This window comes from Chelmon rostratus, chromosome 7, assembly GCF_017976325.1.
Source record: "Chelmon rostratus isolate fCheRos1 chromosome 7, fCheRos1.pri, whole genome shotgun sequence".
NCBI lineage: Eukaryota > Metazoa > Chordata > Actinopteri > Chaetodontiformes > Chaetodontidae > Chelmon > Chelmon rostratus.
This window is the reverse complement of record NC_055664.1, coordinates 3,698,910-3,711,917: the sequence shown is the minus strand read 5'-3', so window position 1 is coordinate 3,711,917 and position 13,008 is coordinate 3,698,910. Positions and strand designations below refer to the sequence as shown.

The following is a 13,008-nucleotide window of genomic DNA, read 5'->3' as shown; positions in this document are numbered from 1 at the left end:
AACTCTGTTAACCCACGTTAATTCTAGATTCTTGTTAGCAGACAGCAGAAATTAGGTCCTTATTGTCATCCATTGTTTTTATGGTAGGTATGATTAAGGTATCTAACCAGCTGTAGCACAGTGTTTTGCTCACAGCCATATGTTTCCACCCCGCTGTGCCACCACAGAGAGCACTTGACTACGACTACTTGGTGTATTATTAGCAGGACTGTGTCAACGTCCAGTTTTAAGAGCTTCCCTATTGATTTTCCATTGTGATTATCGCATGATTATATAGTCCTTGATATATTCAGTATAAAGGTGTGCTTAACCAAATTGTCAGCATAGTGCTGGCTGCACTTGACTAATTACAGACACATTATACAGAGGGTGGGTGGGGCGTTGGTATAACAGCAAATTTGTGCCCACAGACAGGTTAATGAAGGCGTGGTTGGTCAGACAATGCAGACATGCAATTTAATGCTCTTGGAAATAGGCATGTTAAGCTCCTGTCTGACATTCTGTAGATCAAAAGATGTAATAATCGTAGTTGCGTTTTTTAACATTGGAGTTCTAGGTTTAGTCTTTCACACACTCAAGAGATTTTACAGAACAATAATTGAATATTAAAATTGCTTGGAGCCTGTATTTTAAGATCTTTTTGTTTAACATTTCCGATTGAGATTCTGACAGCTTCAGTTTTTTTGCTAGTTTTACAAACTGACTTCAGCTGAAGTAAAGTGTCAAACCTCAGTTGATATTGAGTTACAGTATCACTCCACTATATTGGCAAACATTTCTAACCTTACTTTCCTTTTCTAGTACCAACTTTCTCTATCAAGTAGCTGACCTAAGTCTCGTGATGTAACTGGGTGTTAAAGCAGAAATAATGGTACTAAAACCAAGTCAACAACATAATGTGACGCTCTTCTCATCTCCCTTTCAGCTCAGTAAAGGTTGCTCTCTCCACCTGGCTCAGCGATGGAGCCAGCTGTTCAATATCCAGCTGAGGAGGATGCCCATCTTATCCAAGGACTCTGCACCAGGACTCATCATGGCAACAGGTGGGAGGACCAGCAGCAAGACAGACAGACAGTATTTCAAGAATCTCAGAATGAAAAATCCAGTTATTATTTCTACAATATGTGCTGGAGTCAAGTATAGCTCAGTATGAGCACCATACTACCCACTTTTACTGCTTCACTTGAAATTCAGTGTGTGGCGATTCAAGGCACAAAACACGTAAATGAATGAGTTTGTCACCTGTGTTGTGCTGTGTATAACCCATTCTGATGCACAATCTCATTCCTACACCACTCAATACAGAAAGAATTTTCTGGACTCTGTGTGATAGACAGAAAATCATCTTTTATAAAACGTAATCTTGGCAGGAGTGTATGTATGAGTATCTCTTAGTCAGGGCAGATAAAGAGAGTTTGTGTGCCATCTGTTTGAGAAGGATCTCACTGACAGCTGGAACCACGCGAGCATGTGTTATTTTTCAGCACCTCCATCTTGTGCTGATGACAAAGATACGTTTGCCCCACACAGGAAACAAGCAATACAAATCAGCAAGTCTTCCTCTGTGGTGACTGAGCTGCCTTTCTGTCTGTCTTAGTAAAAGCCCACTTCCTGTAATGCCCAAAAACACAGGAAATACATTTGCACTCCGAGGAAAGTGCAAGAAACTTCCTGTTTAGTTTGTCAGCAGTTTGTTGAGCTGTATTTAGTTGTAAAATCCAAATGAAAAGTCACAAGTAGTGGGAGACCTGTTTCAACATGTTGCAGACAGATGACTTCAGATGCGCCAAGTGGAGCGAGTTTGTCTGCCCGGCTGCTGAAGCCGAGTTTTGCCTCTTTGCAGCTGCTGAAAAGCATTGATTTGGTGTTACTCTCCACCGTCTAGGACACTGCTTCCTCTGCACCCTCTAATTAAATTCTTATTAGATAATGGGCATGAAGAAAGAGAGAGAGGAGTAGGGAGGACTGGCAGTCACCGACGCTATTTGCTTCGTTATCGCTCTCAAACAGATGGGCTGATTACTGCTGCAGCACCCAGCGGGTGCTCGACGGGTCAAACACACTCATGAGCGCAGGCTGGCATATACATACACAAACTGCACAGCCATGTTTGCACACACAACAGCCTGAATAAACTGCTCATATATTCCTCCACACATATGACCAGCATGTCGTTTGAGATTATTATTAAAGAATTATTCTAATTATTACAAACATACATTGACCTGAATATTCTGATTAGATATTATTACAGTGCATCATGCTGCGCTAATGGTTCACCAAATTTAACATTATTGGTCAATCCAGCGATAACAAAATGCAGCTGAAGTGAATTCTTGTTTCTCTGAGGACGAGGAAATAAAAACTCTTCCTCGCCTCTAGACAAAACATAAGAACAACAGGAAAAACATAAAAACATAAAAACACAAAAGGGTTCAATATACATGCATGACGTGACAGCACTGCTGTTAAACATTATTACACTGGTTGGCTTCTTTTTGTCAGGATTATTATCCATATGGTCATCTGATTTTCAAAGATAATGCTCCTCCACTCGTCCAAAAATAACATCCTGCAAGAAGCTCTGACTCACCCTGAAACACTTTGGCATGAGATTCCACAACTTCAGAGATGCTGAGTTTTGGCAGAAATCATTTGCTATCAGCAGTTGTTCAGCAGTCAGTATCTGCACATTTCTGAACACACCCAACCACACCTACCTATGAGTGATGCTGCCTGTGGGCCAGAGGTGAAACCAGACAGGCAGCAAAACACTGCTTTTCAGCCTGGTGTTGGATTACTCTTTAAATCGTCATGCTGTACGGACTTTAATAAGCATGCATACACAGTGACAAATTGTTTGTGTTTTCCACTTCCATATCTGTACAATGGCAGCGAGTCTACTTTGGATCATTTGTTTATTGTGTCTAGTCTCTGGCTTCTTGTGTGATGATATTTAATGAGAATCATTAGCTCATTTTCTACAGAGACGGAGCATAATTCGTTTCTGAGGTGTTTTTGCGTCCCTCGCCAGAGACACAACAACTGTGCTACTCCCATTTTCATCTGCGCTGCTTGAACTCGTTCAGCCTGAAATGAGATTTGATTAACAAGGATTGATGTGTGCAGATGTGAGCAGGTGTCCGCTCTTCACCGTCAAAGGCACACACTGCTGGTATCAATCATCCAGTCTGTAAATGTCATTGTTCTTGGTGGATGGAAGGAGGGATGCATATTGTAAATGTTGTTAGCATGCTACATTTGCAGCTGATGGGAGTGCCATTAGTTTTTCAGATATTTGGTCATGAACCAAAGCCATTTGACCGTCCTGTGGGGAGCAGGAACGGCCGGGCCAAATTTCATCTGTCCATCTGACAGCTGACATTTCAGTCTGGACCAAAGTAGTCCTGGCTTTGTTGTCCCTAGAGCCATGCTGCTAGCCTGGTAAATAAAGGTATTGTTTCTTGTCGTAAGATATTATGAAATTACTTATATTTTGAGTTGTGAAAAACATATGTAGTTGTAAGCATCATACATGTCACGTAATTATGCTAAACTGTTTTTCCCGAGTTGTGCCAGGGGGCCTGAAAGACATCTGTGCCTTTTGGCAAAGTATAGCCAACCCAAATTTTAGGCTAAATTGTGATTAGACGCCTTATTGTTGGAACACGATACAAACACCAGCTAGTCAAAAATGTATTTATCCAGCAAAACATTTATAGAGCATATCATACATATTCTCTAGAGCCCTGCACCATCAATACCAGTGAACACTGATCACCCCATTTGATAAAGGCTACCACAGACTTAGCTCTATCACCACCTTCACCCCCACTTACTGTACGTCACCATGACAGCTAAGGATCAGAAACAAACTTTGGACATCATCTTTTATCTGTGTTGCAGTTCGATTTATTTTACAATGAGCACCACGGCCTCAGGGGTCCACTGGCATGGCAGTAGGCTCTTAGCCTTGTTAGTACTCAACAAGTGAAAAGAAACAGTTGAGTTTCCATTTCAGCATGTTTGATTTCGTTCTGTTTCTTCTGAGCAGATAATTCTGACTGATTTTTAACAACATACTGGCAAAGGAAAGTATTTTTCAGTGCATACAAAGGCCACATGCATGAAAAGATGCAGAATTCTATGGTTTGCGTTCTTGGGTTACACATTTTCCATATGTGAAAGCAAAAACAGTGGTCACATCGAGTCTGTAATATTCAGGGAAAACCCCTGTAATGTGTGGGTGTAAAATGCCTTTTTGTCCTCTGGTTGCAGGATCTGTTGGCAGGAACTTGGCCAACAAGCCTAATGTGTATGTATCCAGCAGCGCCGGAGCTCGATGGAAGGAGGTCAGTACAAAATCTGACACAGATGACAAGAAAAACACAGCTTTTACACAAGCAGCTCGTCTGTCAAAGAGAGTTTTCAATACGTCGCGATGAATTTCATTTCGGTGCCTGTATATGTACCCAGGCATTATGGGTATAACTGTCCTGCACTGTTCGCTTGGACTGACCTTTTCTTCAGAGCACATCTAGAAATAGCTAATAATGAACATCAGCTTGGACTTAAGCTTGCTCACGTGTCACTGATTTTTTGCGGTATTGATCGATTAGTAGGTTTAGATTTTTCACTGAAAACAGCTACCAAAACAATGAGCTGAAAAACACCAAAATGAGCCACAGAGCTGAGGGAGCTATGAGCGAGCCCTTTCACATTACGTGTCGTCATTGGACTCATTCTTAATATGAAAATATAAATGAGTTCAGCTTTAAATTATTTGAAACCTTAAAGATTCAGCTCAGCATGTTGCTTATTTCAGGTGCTGAAAACCTGTTGGATTTAGATGACTGTATGTAGATGATGGTCAATGAGCTTTGTCCTGCAGGTATCTGCTGCACATCAAACCTTTTAAATTGACTCAAATGACCAGTTTGCTTGGATGTTCCACTCAAACTAAAGATATTAACATCAAAGAGATTGCATTTTGCTATAGAGTGAAGCCATAGCTCTCCCAGGGAAGTGTGAACATAAAGTCTTGCCAATAAAGCAATCAATATTTCCAGTGTAATCCAGCCCTTCTATCAAATCAAACACGCGTTGATTCCTTAACTGATTTTCCTGTGATGTACAGTTTAGACTGCCACTGCGCTTCGTGTCTGTCTCCTCCACCATCCTATTTCAACAGGAATTGCATAAAGTGTGAAATGATGCAGGTAGCATCTTTGAGCTAATTCTGATGTGCAGTATGTTCTGATGGTTCTCTGAACCAACCAACCTCTGTTGTCCAGGCACTGGCAGGCCCACATTTCTACACATGGGGTGACCATGGTGGTATTCTGATGGCTATCGCGCAAGGAGGCGCCACCACACATCTCAAGTAAGTCCAAATGTCCTGTTTAAATGTTCCTCCAGGATAGAAAAAGATCAGATCTGAGCTCAGATGCTTGATTCAGTCGTTCAGTTGGTTCCATCCTAATTAACGGTTTCAAACATAAAACCCTGCGAGGCTGGTTTGTGACTGGAAGGCCTCCATTTACAACTTTGGGGAGTGAAGCACATAAACGGCACCTGCCCCAGTGGATGTGCTCATTAATCAGCAGGAGCAGATTGTGTTAACGAGAAGCAGCTTGTTGTGGGAAAAAAGTAAATAATCCCTCCCTCAGTAAACAGAGGTAGAATAAAACGCCTCTGTGCCAACAGCAACATTGGAGGCTATTGGTATTCATGTGAGGGTGATACACTATACTGATGTGAAAACAGCTGACCTCATTTACATGCAGACAGAATTCTGTTTCCTTACCCTGGTAACTCAGTAACCCGGCTTTGCCCTCATATACACAAATGTCAGTATAAGCGGTTTAAATAAGCCAGTTGTAATGCCTGGTGTTCTCCCCATTACCCCCATATTGAATAGGCGGTTTTTTTCCAGTTTATCTTCCTCTTTCCTCGCTGTGAAATCAAAATGTGAGTGGGTAGGTGGCAGAAGAAAGGAAATTCTGGCAAATGATTTATTAAAAAAAGCAGATCCGGGCTCTCAGAAACACAGCTGAAAAAACAATGTTTCTGGGTTAAATAATGGCCGTGTCCCTGTCAGGTTCAGCACCAACGAAGGCGAGACGTGGACCGACTTTCAGTTCTCAGACAGGGAGGTGTATGTTTACCAGCTGCTGACTGAACCTGGGGAGAAGAGCACCATCTTCACCATTTTCGGCTCCTACGCCGACCAGAGGCACAGCTGGCTCATCCTGCAGGTCAACACCTCCGACGTTCTGGGTAGGTTGGAGAGTGAGAGGGAGGTTCAGAGGGAGAGCGCAGAGGGCTTTTAAGTTAGCGATTCTCAGCTCTTAGCAACAACAGCTATTTATAATTTCAGATTTTTAAGTTATTATTTTATCGCTGTTATATTAGATATAGAATCAGAGTCATGTGTAAGGAACTGGACTTCTTAAACAGGAATAGACATAACAACCAAGACCAAACAAAAGCAAAGAATAGACAAGACTGTCATGCACACAACTTTGTGAAAAAGTAGTTGGATAAATAGATTTTTATATAACTACATATAAAAAGCAACCAACAACATAGAAAAAAAAACTCTATACAAGTCAATGCTCTGCAGGTTGTAAACAATACAAATAGTGCACAGGAAGTAAATATTGTAACAGTAACATATGTGGGGTGGATGATTATGTACAGATGTCTGTATCTATGCTAGTGTGCTGTGCTAGAAGAAGAGAGGAATGCAGCACATGTGTTCTCAGGTGTTTCTTAGAGCTGCGTGCCTTTTAATGAGGACTACTTATTGGAGTGTCTCATCACTTTAAAGTCCTCTATAGGGCCACAGGAAGAAATGGACCGTCTATAGTCGTCCTCTTGTTTTCTTCTCCAGGTGTGCCGTGTTCTGAGGCTGACTACAAGCGCTGGTCTCCGTCAGATGAGCATGGTAACGAGTGTCTGCTGGGCAGAGAGATCACGTTTAAGAGGCGAGCGCCCCACGCTACATGTTTTAACGGAGAGGAGTTCGACCGGCCCGTCACCATCTTGAACTGCTCCTGCACACGCCAGGACTATGAGTGGTTAGGAACACACACATGCACGTAAAATAACCTCACAGCAGCAAAAATGTGGAGACCCAAATAAAGAAAAACCTCACTCATATAGTTAGTGTATTCAGTATTATGTGTTCTGTTGCTGTGATATTACAGATAGAGCTCAGGTTGTCTGATTCCTTTGGTCCTTTAAACAGAATTGTTCAATTGGAGTTCATCTGAGACTACTAATTTGATTGTATGATTTATAAAATAAATATATATATGCTAGATAGAGATAAGTTGATGAAAGACAAAAGCTGAAACTTATCCTGCTGATTAAATTTCAGTACTGCTAACCTGTACGTTGGTTTAAGGCTACTCTGCACATTTTGATTTTGCTCCTGGATCTCCCATCACGACCTATAATGAGTCTGTTTTAAAATGCACATCAGGTGCTGTCATTCTTCACAGAGCAGAAGCTAACTGGCTGTTCTTTCTCTCCCTGTGTTTACCTGTCCTCCTCCTCCCGCTCCTCCTCCTCCTTCCAGTGACTACGGCTTCAAGCTGAGTGAAGACTTGTCTCTGCAGGTGTGTCTGCCTGACCCTGAGTTCGTAGGTGACCTCTACGCTCCTCCGGTGCCATGTCCTGTCGGTACCACCTACCGCCGCAGCAAAGGGTAGGCTGCTATTGTCTGACTTTGAAGTGCAGCAATGTGCAGCCTGGGATTCTTTTGTGTGGTTTATTAGCATAATGTTGGCATCTGCTGGCATCTCAGCACTACTGGGTTCACATTTACAGGAGTAAATGCTATGCTTTTGTCCTTTGTGTTTTATTGACCTTTTCTCAGGTTTTGTTCAATATCTATAATACATTGACCTCTTAGAATTTCCATGGACTCAAATTTGACCAAATCTAGATGGATGGAATGAAATGTTTTTTATTTGTATTTATTTTTGTCATAAAACTGTTCTACTTGGCAAGGTAACAGAGGTGAGAATGAAACCTGAGCTTGACGTAAACAATCTAATTCCCTGGTTGGATAAATCCCAATGATCTGTTCCCTGTTTTGTCTTGAATCTTTGTGGTTTATCTGGTCACATTGTGGACGAGCTTGATTTTGAACCTGTTAGCTGGTGCTGTAACATAATAATTAGGACCTACACTCGTAACAGTTTTCATTTTCATTTATCATTTCCAGAGAATTCCCCAGAATGCAATCCAGCCTTTGTTCTCTTTGCTTCATTACTGCTACGGAGAGAACGGCTGTCGGCGTCATTACATGTGTTTGGTTACAGCACCACCAAGTGTTGGAACTGAAGAAAGGTTTTTTTGTGCCTCCTGCAGGTACAGGAAGGTGTCGGGCGACAGCTGTAGTGGAGGAGACGTGGAGTCCAGACTGGATGGAGAGATGCTGCCTTGTCCTGTCGGAGGTAAACTTCATGAAATCTTTGGTCACGGTGAATGATTATGATTATGATTATTATTTGTAGTTGCTGCTTTCTTGTAAACTGTTACTTCCAAACAAAAGTTTAATAATGTGTTATACCAGTTTGTTTTGTTTGTTTGTTGTATTTTGTTTAGTTCTTAGTGTCAGTTGACTGGTATGTAGACCAGATTTGTATCTTAGTGTCTCCTGTGCTCTTTCAGAGAGTAACGAGTTCATCCTGTACGCTGTGAGGAACTCCATCCACCGCTACGACCTGGCCACAGGCACAGACCAGGCCCTGCCTCTGGCCGGCCTCAGGGAGGCTGTGGCTCTGGACTTTGACTATGACAGGAACTGCCTGTACTGGGCTGACATCTCACTGGACACCATACAGGTTAGTGAGGAGTTCCACTGGGAGGCGGCCAGACCAGCAGTAGATTTCCTTTGCCTCGGGCCAGAGCGGTTCAGTAGTTTGTTCAGTGTCCAAACACAAGTGGAGTAGTGCTTGTTGGTTTGAGTGCAGAGACACGAGAGGGGCTCATTTTTGCGCAGAAGTCAACATTTGTGCTCACTTGTGAAATGCATGTAACTGCATCTGCTCAGCATTATGCATCAAACCATAATAGTCTCATTTGATTTCAGCATGCTTCCCAAGGCTTACCTGTGTTTCCCCTCTCTCCTGCAGCGGCTGTGTCTGAACGGCAGCTCAGGTCAGGAGGTTGTAGTGAGGAAAGATCTGCAGAACGTGGAGGCTCTGACCTTTGACCCCATCAGTAGACTGCTGTACTGGGTTGACGCTGGAGCGCAAAAGATTGAGGTATAGGAGCGTTGTGCGTGTGTGTTTGTATATGTGATTAGCACTGCTTAAAGACAAGAAATGTATCGGATCCTGTTGATTTTCTCACCCAGCTGATTTGGTTCTTTGAATGCAGATGGAGGAGTGGATTTCATCAAATAATCAGAATTGAACAGATTGTTTCTCAGTTATCTGCCTGTTCTTCGTGCTTATAAGGAAAAGAATCATTTGTGTTTGAGATTGAATTCACGTCACAGGCTTAAGGACTTGTTGCTCTTAAAACAGCTGCAGGTACATTTGAAGCCATCTTTGAAGATATCATTTAGATATTTGACTCTGTCTTTGAATACTGCTTTTCACACAAACCTATAATGTGGTAACATTTCTTGTTGATGACATTAGTTGATTTTTTCTGCCACTGTCTTTGTGTTTGAAGGTGTCTAACCCTGATGGCGACCTGCGTCACACTCTGCTCAACTCTTCTGTCCTGGAACACCCCCGAGCTCTGGTTCTGCTGCCTGGAGAGAGGTAATGTGCACATGCAAACACACGCTTGTAATTCTGTGCCTATGAAGATGTTTGTCAGATAGGATTCTCGAATCCTTCGCTTTAACAGAATATAATCAGTAATCCTAATATGCAGTATATATTCTGCATCACCAGAAACCTGCTGTCACTCTAGAGCTGATTGACGAATCTTTTATAAAAGAAACCAACATTATAAACAGTGTCTAAGTGAATGACGTTATAGGTTGGTTTATATGAGTATGTTTTGTAAAAATGTAATTCTGATCAGTTTAAAATGCAGATTTCTTTATCAAAAAGTCAAACAAGAAGTTGAACATCAATCATTCATGATTATCATGCAAGTTGTTGTGGTGAAACAAATTATAACTTGTGGCTCTAACCTAACCAAACCCAACATTCATTCTACTATCAACCCTCAAACAGAGGAAGGGATGACCAGACAGCAAGTCCACTCGTTTTAAAAATGCCCTGGAGCTCCGTGTCTGGAATTCACACACCCACTCACATGCACCTTCACAAAGAGTTTTTCTTCCACTTCTGCAAACATGGTTCTGCTTTTATTTAAGATGAGTTCAGCTGTTACCACTCTACTTTCTTTCCCTTCCTTGGTTTTATTTTTCCCTTATTCCCTTTTTTGTTTTGTTCAAAAATGAAATTTCCTTTCTGCCTCTCTGTATTTGCTTCCTCTTTCTCATCTGTCTAGTTTCGGTAGGGGCATAAAGGCCATTTTCATATTCATTGTCTCTCCATATTTAAGATTTATATTTAAGCAGGTGCTGGGCAGGGTGTTTTTATCTGACTTTGTACAGCCTTTGATCAAATATTTGATGAATCTCCATGACAATATATTGCATTAATACCAAATTACTGTTCACACTTGGAGGAGGAGGAGAGGTGGAGACCTGTGTCACAAATGTCAGACAGACAGACAGTTTAAAGTGTCTGTGTTAATGCTTAGTTTATTAGATGTGCTCTTTTCCCATAAAAACAATTGAACAACGCACCACTTAAATTCATACTGTGTGTGTTCCACAGTCTGATGTTCTGGACTGACTGGGGTGACCGCGCAGCCGGTGTTTACCGGAGCTACATGGATGGATCCAATGTGTCCTGCATTGTGTCTGAGGGTGTCCGCTGGCCCAATGGGATCACAGCTGACGACCACTGGCTGTACTGGACCGAAGCCTACAGTGACCGCATCGAGAGGGCTGACTTCACGGGGGGCCAGAGGAGCGTTCTCATGGAGGGGCTGCCCCACCCATATGCCATCGCTGTTTTCAAGGTGAGACTGAATAAGAAAAGCATGTGTAATTTAAAATACACCTTGGTTTCTATCCGAAAAGGGTTGGATTGAATTTGTAAAATGCATGGAATGGGTGAGTCCTGATTAAAAGTCACTTTTCACAAGCCTGTGTTGGATGCTGTTTTTAGAATGATCTGTACTGGGACGACTGGTCCAGAATGGGAATCTTCAAAGCTCCAAAAGGCGGCTCCCAGAGCAACGAGCTGATTGTCGGCAGACTAACCGGGGTCATGGACCTCAAGATCTTCTATAAGGGGAAGAACAGAGGTGAGGAACAGAGAGCGGAGTCATGTTCAGGAAGTTTGAAAGCTTACCAGAATCAATTAGATATTATTTTAAGTAACTGGGTATGTTTTAAAAAAACTACACACTGTCTAAGGGAAACAGTAGATTACATGTTGAAATGACCCGTCAGGGTTACTGCTTAGAGAGTTTCAAAACCATTAATGCTCAAACTGAGGCCCTAATCTGTTGTCCACCAGGCTATAATGCCTGCGCCGACCAGCCGTGCAACCTGCTGTGTCTGCCGCAGCCCGGCCACCGGCACACCTGTGTGTGCCCTGACGGTGCCCCGACGGTAACCATGCCCAACGGAGAGCTGCAGTGCCAGTGTCCCACAGGCTATCAGCTCCAAAACAACACCTGCGTCAAGACCGGTGAGACAAAAGCACGGACTGCACAATCGTGACGAAGTCGTGCTGTAAAATGTATTATCTTGTCTCTGTTGGAAATGAGACCTCAATCTCATGTATGAAATTGGCGGTTGCATGGGTTTTTTTCTTTCCTCCAATCAGAGCACAGCTGTTTGCCCAACCAGTACCGCTGCTCTAACGGGCGTTGCATCAGCAGCATCTGGAAGTGTGACAGCGACAACGACTGTGGAGACATGAGTGATGAACAGGAGTGCCGTAAGTATTCAGCCAAACCACTGTTCAAAAGCTGTTTCTGCATGAAGAACTACACATACAGTATATGCTCGTCCTTATTTGTGTCCTGTTCACTTTTAGCCACTACGACCTGTGACCCGTCCAATCAGTTCCGTTGCGTGGCCTCAGGGTCCTGCATCCCCCTGGCCTTCAAATGTGACCATGAAGATGACTGCGGAGACAACAGCGATGAGGAGCACTGTGGTAAGATGTGGCTGTTTGTCCGCCAGCATCCCAAGCAAGTATGAAGAACGTGTTATGTAATAATGTTAACAGTGACAAATATCCACTATGTTAACACTTTTTATTCAGAATTTGTAATGTTCCGTACAGATATTAATAAGCAGCAAACAAAAAAAAATCTTTACGTATATATTTAACATAATTTGAATTGGGAATTTTCTAATTAGCACAAACAAAACTTAATAAAACAAATAGTAAAGAAATAATTAGATATGTATTTGTAAGATGGATAAGTTTGCTTCTAAGAACTAATGGCTTATAAAAGGAGGCTGGATGGTGTGTGTCACGATCTCTACATTTGACTGCATACTGAATTCCTTGGAAGCTTTCTCATTAAGCTGCCAGTGCTGCAAGGATTTCTGTGCGGCTCGATATCCAAAGAATTGTAAAATAAGAGAGGAAGAGTAAAATGGAAGTGTAAATGTTTTTTGGTTAGCTAAGCTAAGGTTTCATTTTCTCAAAACCTCGTAACTGAGAGCAGAATACATCTGGACCAAGAACAGAGCCCTGTTGGACCTCATGGGTCATATCTAGCTTACCAGATCGATATTTTGTTGGTACCGCATATTTTAAAGTGTATATCTTAAAAACATAGTTTATACTCGTTTACATTTTACATGTGACATTTATTGGAGACTAAATTCTATTGGATTCTCTGTTCTCTGTAACCTGAAGTATAATGTTGTCAGTAATATTGTCTCTTTTTCTGGTATATCTATATTTGAAGTCCGTCCAACCCAAAGTGACC

The 13,008-nt window shown here is 42.2% G+C and overlaps 1 protein-coding gene across 2 annotated transcripts in view; it reads left to right on the top strand.

Moving 5' to 3' along the window:
* The window catches only part of sorl1 (sortilin-related receptor, L(DLR class) A repeats containing), an 80,579-nt gene that overhangs the window by 51,847 nt on the left and 15,724 nt on the right, over positions 1-13,008 (top strand). For both annotated transcript variants that reach the window (XM_041940090.1, XM_041940089.1), the window contains exons 10-24: positions 926-1,043; positions 4,279-4,352; positions 5,295-5,383; positions 6,101-6,279; positions 6,896-7,082; positions 7,586-7,714; positions 8,383-8,468; positions 8,686-8,858; positions 9,150-9,281; positions 9,697-9,788; positions 10,824-11,070; positions 11,220-11,358; positions 11,574-11,747; positions 11,886-11,999; positions 12,099-12,221. In XM_041940090.1, coding sequence (XP_041796024.1) covers positions 926-1,043; positions 4,279-4,352; positions 5,295-5,383; positions 6,101-6,279; positions 6,896-7,082; positions 7,586-7,714; positions 8,383-8,468; positions 8,686-8,858; positions 9,150-9,281; positions 9,697-9,788; positions 10,824-11,070; positions 11,220-11,358; positions 11,574-11,747; positions 11,886-11,999; positions 12,099-12,221 — 2,056 coding nt within the window. The remainder of the gene's footprint in view (positions 1-925; positions 1,044-4,278; positions 4,353-5,294; positions 5,384-6,100; positions 6,280-6,895; positions 7,083-7,585; positions 7,715-8,382; positions 8,469-8,685; positions 8,859-9,149; positions 9,282-9,696; positions 9,789-10,823; positions 11,071-11,219; positions 11,359-11,573; positions 11,748-11,885; positions 12,000-12,098; positions 12,222-13,008) is intronic.